Here is an 8,666-nt window from a genome sequence, read left to right on the forward strand (position 1 = left end):
CCCCCCCCCCCCCCCCCCCCCCATGGGTCCTGTTACTAGCTTGCTCAGAGAGGCGGCTGTCGCTGAGGCCCCTCAGGGTTGATGGTTCTGACGCCAGAGTGTCCGACAGCGTCGACGTCTGAAGGGACCTGGGCACGCTCTGTTTCACAGTTTGTTTTTGTTGTGTGCTGGTTCTTTCTCCCCTCATCTGATAAACAACTAAACTTTATAATTCTGGGGTTAATACGTCACGATCTCCTCCAGCAGAACAAGATCCTTTACGGTCTACGCATCATTTTTAAGATAAGTGCAACTTTAGTCCAACGCTGGGATCAAAATATGCAAGAAATGTGACTTAAGAATGACGATAAGTTTAATAATCAATTATTTTAGTCAATCTTAGAAACAGGAATGCTGGAGAATATTGAGTTAGGAAACTGCTTTTTGTTTTGTACTCAAAGAACAGTGAATTACCTTAAAGGTTTTATTTTTTGTAACAATTTCTTGTTAAAACTTTCCTAAAAATAACAAAGTTGTTATTCACATGTAGGTTACTGGATAAACTATTAAAATCAACAAAACCGTGAACTTTTATTGTATTGTGAAAACTATTTTTTCCCTATAATTATTATTTTTTATTATTATTATGATGCAATCATAGTTTTTCAACTAAAACCATTCATTTTATGTGGTCGGATTATCAGATTTTTCATAATTAAATGAGAAACTACCCAGATTTTCATGACTTTTGACATAAATACAGCAAAATGTTTCATTTCAAACAACCTCCAATACTTTTTAATTAATCTTTATTTAACCAGGCAAACCCCATCGAGATCACAGCTCTCTTTAGCAAGGGAGGCCTGGGCCTGAAGGCAGACTAACATGCATGTTTTTGGTTCTTTAAAATCAGCATGATGGGGTTTGATCATTTATTACCATTCAGTGATTTTGTAAAAAAAAAAGTTTCACAAAAAAGAAAAATATATCTCTTTCTGTACGAGGTGTAAAATGTGTCAAAAAGTAGTTTATACTTTAATCGTTTGGAGTAAAATTCAAAACTGAAACTACAAATGTGGTGTTTGCGCAGCCCTAAGTGAATAAACATCCGGCTATCTGGAGGTTAAAGTTCAGGCATATCAAGAATCTGGACTTTCAGAATCTTTGTTTTAAGTAAATTTAAAAACAAGTAAACACACGAGCACTGACCAGAGGAGATTGTTAATGTACAGCGGCGCAGGACTAAATTTGTCCAAATGGTGGTGTCCATCAGAGGCACGCAGTCGTGGAACACACTGCCAGTTTATATCAGGAACTGTGGCACCTACTCCAGCTTTAAAAACTCTTCGAAACATTGGCTGAAAACTAACCAGAGGTGCACTCATATGTAGATTACTTTGTCTATTTTGTTATGGCGTCATATCTTTATTGTAATTTCGTGTTACGTGTTATATAGGTGATGTTTGTATTATTCTTTGTTCATTTTGTGGGATATTTCTTGTTCTTACCTGCCTTAGGCCAACGGATGAAAATTAGCTGTTGTGCTAACTCGGGCATTTTTACATTAATGCTTACAGCTGACGTGTTGATTCATATGCATTGTCCTAATTTAAATAAATAAATAAATGAAAGTAATTATAACGAATCATTACGGGAGTTGGCGTAAACAGTCTGACAAACTTATTCACATAAACAAATTATGGTAGCTGAAGCAGAAATTATATTTTAAAGACTTGTTTACAGCTTTTGTATGTAAACTGGAAGTTTTAGAACCTGTAGGACTTGGACTTCTTGAAGAAATAGATTTCCATCTGCACACCCCGGACCGACACCAGATACTCTCCCTGTGAGGACGAGAGGCGATTATTATGAGATCCACCCGGTGGAGAAAACTGAATCCAAGACGGGAGGCGTACCCCTCGACCGAAGGCGATGGCTGCAGGTTTGGAGCTGACGTCACTCAGGACCGCAGACAGCTCCCGAGCCTCCACCTGCTGGTCTGCACACTGAGGCAGGTTCACTGCAATCACCTGGAACGCCTCTGCACACAAGACATTTTACACTCTCAGCCAGTTTCGTCTTTGTTAAACGTCACTGACTCCTTCGCCTGAGCGCTTCAGGAGACAAATCCTACAACAAATCTCTGCTCCGACACTTAAACACGAAGGTTCAGGGCAACGGGTGGAGCAGATTCATCGCAGGGTTCCATCGAATTTTACAGTTCAAACACGCAGACTTCTCCAGACTCGAAGTGAAAGACCTCACAGAGGTTGTCAGGGTCCTTTTTAACATCTCACTAAATATTTGCACACTGGATGGGTTTATCATCCATTTGCTTCAAGCTCTACTTGAAATACAAGTTATTTTTGTGTAAGGTGGTGACAGCCATCTTAAATTAGGTTTACTCTAATGTTAATCAGTTGTGGTTAATGCACAGCTAATGTCATGTTAAATTTTAACTCAATATGTGTAAAATGGACTGAGTTAAAGCAGTTGTGTGTAAAAATAAGTCATTTTTAAATGTAAGTCGATATCTCAAAATTATATAAAAATACCTACAACAAACTTTAGGAACCAATGATCTAAACCGCTTTTCTGCAGAACATTTATTTCAAACCTTTCAGAGCTGCAGACCCAAATGTCTGCCTGCTCAGATTCTCTTCTCGTACCAGTTTTTAACTTTTGCCAACGAGGTCAATGTAAACGAGCGCTGGAACAGATGGTCAGTGGTGTACCGAGAGTGACGCCCACAACAAAGACACTTACTGACTATTTTGTCGTTTTGCATCGGAATAACGACGAAGACGACCCCATCATGGTTGGAAGAGGCGTGGATTGAGTAAATCGGGTATCCGATGATGTAAGTCTGAAAGAGAACCGTTTATAAAACTCAGAATCATTCAAAACACAGAGCTGACCATCAAGCTTTACCTTGATGAGGATGCCGTCTGTGAAGTCCCAGAGTCTGACGGTGCCATCTGTTGAGCAGGAATACACCTGTAACAAAAAGTCCTTCACTTGTAATCTGTATTCAGTAGGACCCCCACCCCCTGCTACATCAGCTGGTGTCAGCAAAATAACCTCTCTCTAAATGTCAGCAAAACGAAGGAGATGATAGTGAACTTCAGGAAACAGCGTGGAGGCCAGCACTCCACCATCAACATAGACAATGCTGAGGTGGAGCAGGTCAGCAGCTTCAAGTTCCTCGGCGTTCACATTACGGAGGATTTGTCCTGGACTTTACAGACACTGTGGTCAAGAAAGCCCGACAAAGACTCTACTTCCTAAGAAGACTAAAGAAGTTTGATACAAACACCAGCATCCTCACCAACTTTTATAGGTGCACCACTGAGAACCTGCTGACAGGCTGCATCACAGGGTGATACGGGAACTGCACCAGTCAGAGCCGGAAAACTCTACAGAGGGTGGTGCAAACAGCAGAGGACATCACTGGTAGCAGTATCCACACCATTCAGGACATCTACCACAGCCGATGTCTGCGTAAAGGACGCAGCATCATTAAGGACCACACCCACCCAGCACAAGGACTCTTCTGTCTACTACCCTCAGGCAAACGATACAGGCAGTCTGCCATCGCGTACAAAAAGACTAAAGGACAGCCATTACCCACAAGCTGTCAGTTTACTGAACTCTAGATAAATAACACTGATCAACCGGCAATAACTAATAATTCAACCTCAATGTCACTACCTGTGCAATAACCTGTCACACAGCCCATGTAGTACATGTTAATTATATATATATATATATATATATATATATATATATATATATATATATAAAATGTGCATTTTAGCTTATATTACCTTGAAATACTTGTTCATTCAAATTCATCCTGCTGCACCATTATATTCTACCATGTTGATGTTCACCATCTCTCTTTAGGACTTTGTAAATATTATATTTTTTTGTGTACCCTTATTGTTTGTTCTTTGATTTCTTTGTGCGAGTCAAATCGGTTCTTGTCATCCTAAGCATTTCATTGCACTGTTAACCCTGTGTTAACCTTGCACATGACAAATAAACACAACTTGAACAACTAACCCATACTGCTGCTGTGTGTTTGTGAGTTACTATATCTAAATAAATCTAGCACCGATTCTGAATTCATGTGGTTAGGGCTGCAGTGGACCAGCTGAGAGTACCTGAAGGTGGTTGGAGGGTCTCAGCAGCACACCTGTCACCTGGCCGGTGTGTCCCCGCAGCTCGTGGACACATTCTTCTGTGACAGTACTGAACACCTTTACAGAGTCACCTGAGACGCAGAGCAGGAACCTGCGGGCACAACAGACCCTTCAACTTTTCCTCGAAAAACAATTAATAAGGACTACTTTAAACAATAACAATGTGTTGCACAACTAAGGCAGCATGTAGCTTGTTGCTAACTGCTAACGCTCTAGTTTCTTAATGCTACCGCTCTAAAGCTAACACCTGCATTTTTAACACTAATCATCACTCAGTGTCGGGTTAAAAAGGCGCACTAACTTGGAATCACTGCTGATAATCGGCTCCCTGAAGTTGATTTTACTGCCTCCCCGATAAACCACGCGGACATCCCCATGTTCAACCATGTTTTCACACTGGAGTCACCTTTCACCTCCGCCGGCTGCCGCTGCGTCACCGAGGCCATCGTCAAAACTCACTCTTTGGAGCTTCAGCGCCCCCGCCTGACGAGGAGTGGTACTGCAGGAAATCCCCTACACGTTAAAAAAATAACTTGTGAATTACTGTATCTGTATATTATTTACAGAACAGTAGAATTTAGAAGAAACATACAGTTTCAATATTTATTAGAGATTATCTCAATTAATCATTCAATAAATTATTGACTCAATGGTTTAATCTTGAATAGCATAGCGTATCTTATTTTAATATAAATATGAATGTTTCTGTTCAGTGCCCTGAGATGATTTCTGTTGTGACTTGGAGCTATATAAATAAAATGAATTGAATATTTTGTGCACGTTTTTGACGTGACGCAGTGTATTTTTTACGCCGCTAGAGGGCGATGTTGCTCAACTTGACGGTTCACTCGTACGTGACGGAAGTTTATAATTTTTGACTTACAAAATAAATTACTATTATTGAGATTTTACCAGGTTTTTTAAATTAAAGCGCATAAAAATAAACATATTGTAAAACATATTAAAAATGATATAAACACATTACTTTTGTAGTACTGAATCAACTGGTTATTCAAATAAAATACTGATATTTTTATTGTTTAGGCATAAACCGGAACTACTTTTTTCTTGTAAATGGGACTTTTAGTCATTAGTACGCATGCTCAAAGGCTATTTCTGGTTCTTTAACGTGTAATCGAATTTTATTTTCTCGTTTGTTGATATTCATTACTAACACCGACTATGGCCTTGTTATTAGATAAAAGGTTATTCGATATACTCTTACGTTTGATCTTTGCGATCACTTTTTTCAACGGCTACCGGAAGTAGCTATGAATGTTTGGCGCGCTTGGTGCCCTGGCTGAACGCATGCGCATTGAGCCTTTCTGCCTTTCAGCCTCGCAGAAACCAGGATTCTCCTCCAGGGTCCAGATAAGGTCCACCTGGAGATCAGCTTTAATTATTTCTTTGATGGAGACTCTGCAGAGTTTATTAAAGTGAAATCATTCATTTGGTTAAAAGGCGTTTTGTAGTTTTAGTGTGGTCTTTGTTTTATTGTGCAAGAAATTATGATTTAAATCAATTTAAATGTTCAAAACAAAACTGCATCGTTATCTACATTAGATGAACTTGTTCCAGTTACAAGCCCTCACATGTAACTAGTTTAGCTGTATGAACCATGTCATAGTTTCATAGTTTTTGCATGTTTCAGTGGGAGGGCTGCTTGTTTCCTGAAGTGTGTCAGTAACCCATAAAGTCTCTTCCTGATTAAAGTGACTGAAGTGAACGCCTGCAACAGAAGCAGGTGCACATGGTGAAGAGAAACTGACAGCAAGGAAGCAGAGAGACGCCTCAGGTAAAAGAAAACGCACAGCTTTTACTCAGATTACCTTTGAACTGATGACTGAGGGGTTTAGTCCTGGTTTTGTTACACTATTGAACCTGCAGTCAAGATGAGCCAGTGGAAACAGATCCAGCAGCTGGAGATCCGGCTCCTGGAACATGTGGACTACCTGTATGATGATAACTTCCCTATGGACATCAGACAGGGACTGGCCGGATGGATCGAGGCCCAGGACTGGTGAGATCCAATTTTAGATTGTTTGTTAGACTCAACATTTAAATTCTAAAGTTAATAACCATTATTTAATCAGTAAAGACACATTTATTACACAGTTAGAAACCAATATACCTGACAAGGTACTTTTCTACTTTTTAACCTGTACTTTGATGAACACACCAAGAAACTTTAAACAAAAGTGCATTTTTTTGCTCCTAATAAACCTGGGGGTCACCAGAGAGCTCATATTAAAGGTCCTGAGTTTATGAAAATAAATATAAATATAAAATTCATCACCTTTTGTATACACCATAGACTTTTGTGTATTTAACTAAAAAGTCAGTCTGTGCACATGTCAGAAGCCCTAAAACAGAAGCTACAAGTCAGATAAAAATAATAAAATATACAAAAGTTTGATGTTTGGGAGGAGAAAATGCTCTGCTGTACATTTTTAATCCACTTAATGTAATATAGGGGACAAAACATGCACCTTTAAAAGGTAAAAACTTTAAAGTATCAATGTTAAACTTGTTTCACTGTCTTCTCGTATCTTTTAAATCATCTTTATAGTGAGAGTTTGTTCAGTTATATAGTTTTAAAAGTCCTCCTAAACTGCCAGGCTTTCCTGTAATCCCTGATGTCTCGTGGTCACGTGGTTCTCCAGGACTCCTGCGATGAGGTGATGCAATCATCTGGAAACGAGCCAATAATCTGCTCTGTTGTGTTTATAGTTTTCTTCTGGGATTAAAAGCTCGCAGTCCAGCAGAAACAAGAATATAAAGTTTAGTCTTGAGGGTTTTGTTCAGCTTTTTCTTTTCCAACATCTGGATGTTCTTCTCATTTTTTTAAATGTTCCCCAGATGTTTTTATTGGGACTTCGGCTGCTTGGTTATATAGGTTCGGATTATTAAATTTTTTTTACTAACATGATAAACTTATTATTAGTTTGCAAACACATCCACAGCAGTTATTTTGGATTTGTCCGACTTTTGTGTCAATTGCAGGAAAATGACATTCTTCAGGGGTTTTTGGTTGTTGGCTTTTATTTTTTCTGATATTTACAGTGAATTTATTTAAATTTAAAACTGACGGAGGTTTAAAGACTTTTGTGTTTTAGTGGATAATCGCTGCAGGTTGGGACTTGAACTTTTTTAATTGATCAGATCGGCGTAAATCTTTAAAGTTGGTGTTATTTGTATAAATTAGAGTAAATTAAGGAGCAGGTTTTTCCTCCTGGCTGCTGGTTGTGATGTGCAGAGAAGCAGGAGACGCAGCCGAGCTCTTCTGGATTATTTTACTGCAGCTCTTAGAATAAATGTCGAGCTACTTCCTGAAGCTTCTGTTTACAAACCCGCCGACATCACTTCCTGTATTTTAACCACAGCTTGTGCTCAGAGCGTTTCAGCAGCACATATCACTTTAAGTGAAGGCATAGTGTTTATATCTTCTGGTTTTAAGATTTTTTTTTGTTTAAATCATTTTATGAAACCTCAGTGAGGATAAAATTATATTTAAAGTGTTTTTTTCTGCACCACATCTGATCTCCATAACAACAACGTGGCTCAAACCCAAACTGCCTCCAGAAAATGAATCATGGATCCATATAATTCATTCACTGTAAATATGTAGACGAAGTTAAACTTTCCGTTAAACTGATAAAACAATAACGCGTCATAATGACAACTCTGTGTCAAAATAAAAAACAACTTCTTAATCATAGTTTGTATTTACAAACGGACCCTGACGTAGTCTGGTCTCCCTCATAAAAAAGGATGGATGGATGGATGATTAATGGATGATGGATGAATGGATGATGATGGATGATTAATGTATGATGGATGATTGATGGATGGATGGATGGTGGATGATGGATGGATGGATGACGATGATGGATGATGGATTATGGATGATGGATGATGGATGGATAGTGGATTATGTATGATGGACAATAAATGGATGGATGATGGAAGGATGGATGGATGAATGCTGGATGGTGGATGATTGATGATGGATGGGTGATGATGATGGATGGATGGTGGATTATGGATGATGGACAATAAATGGATGATGGATGGATGGATGGATGGATGATGATGAATGATGGATGGATGGTGGATTATGAATGATGGACAATAAATGGATGGATGACAGATTGATAGTGGATGATGAATGGATGATGATGGATGGATGAATGATGGATGGATGGATAATGATGATGGATGGATGATGAAGATGATAGATGATGGATGGATGGTGGATTATGAATGATGAACAATAAATGGATGGATTATAGATGGATGATGATGGATGGATGGATGGATGAATGATGGATGATGAATGGATGGTGGATTATGAATGATCAACAATAAACGGATGGATGGTGGATGGATAATGGATGATGGATGGATGGTTGATGGATGATGGGTAATGGATGGTTGATGAATGGATGATGATGGATGGATGGATGATGATGATGATAGATG

General features: G+C 38.9%; 2 protein-coding genes across 2 annotated transcripts in view; one reads left to right on the plus strand and one right to left on the minus strand.

The window, feature by feature from the left end:
- The window catches only part of wdr75 (WD repeat domain 75), a 23,293-nt gene extending 18,694 nt beyond the window's left edge, over positions 1 to 4,599 (minus strand). Inside the window, exons 1-6 of the mRNA XM_037686271.1 lie at positions 4,486 to 4,599; positions 4,146 to 4,275; positions 2,911 to 2,976; positions 2,746 to 2,845; positions 1,896 to 2,020; positions 1,753 to 1,823 (exon numbers count right to left, since the gene is read on the minus strand). Coding sequence (XP_037542199.1) covers positions 1,753 to 1,823; positions 1,896 to 2,020; positions 2,746 to 2,845; positions 2,911 to 2,976; positions 4,146 to 4,275; positions 4,486 to 4,571 — 578 coding nt within the window. The 5' untranslated portion in view covers positions 4,572 to 4,599. The remainder of the gene's footprint in view (positions 1 to 1,752; positions 1,824 to 1,895; positions 2,021 to 2,745; positions 2,846 to 2,910; positions 2,977 to 4,145; positions 4,276 to 4,485) is intronic.
- A 1,477-nt stretch (positions 4,600 to 6,076) lies between these two features.
- stat4 (signal transducer and activator of transcription 4) overlaps positions 6,077 to 8,666 on the plus strand; it is a 22,710-nt gene continuing 20,120 nt past the window's right edge. The window contains exon 1 of the mRNA XM_037686272.1: positions 6,077 to 6,204. Within this exon, the coding sequence (XP_037542200.1) occupies positions 6,077 to 6,204 (128 nt within the window). The remainder of the gene's footprint in view (positions 6,205 to 8,666) is intronic.

The sequence above is a fragment of the Nematolebias whitei genome, chromosome 13, assembly GCF_014905685.2.
Source record: "Nematolebias whitei isolate Nwh7 chromosome 13, NemWhi1, whole genome shotgun sequence".
Taxonomy (NCBI): Eukaryota; Metazoa; Chordata; class Actinopteri; order Cyprinodontiformes; family Rivulidae; genus Nematolebias; species Nematolebias whitei.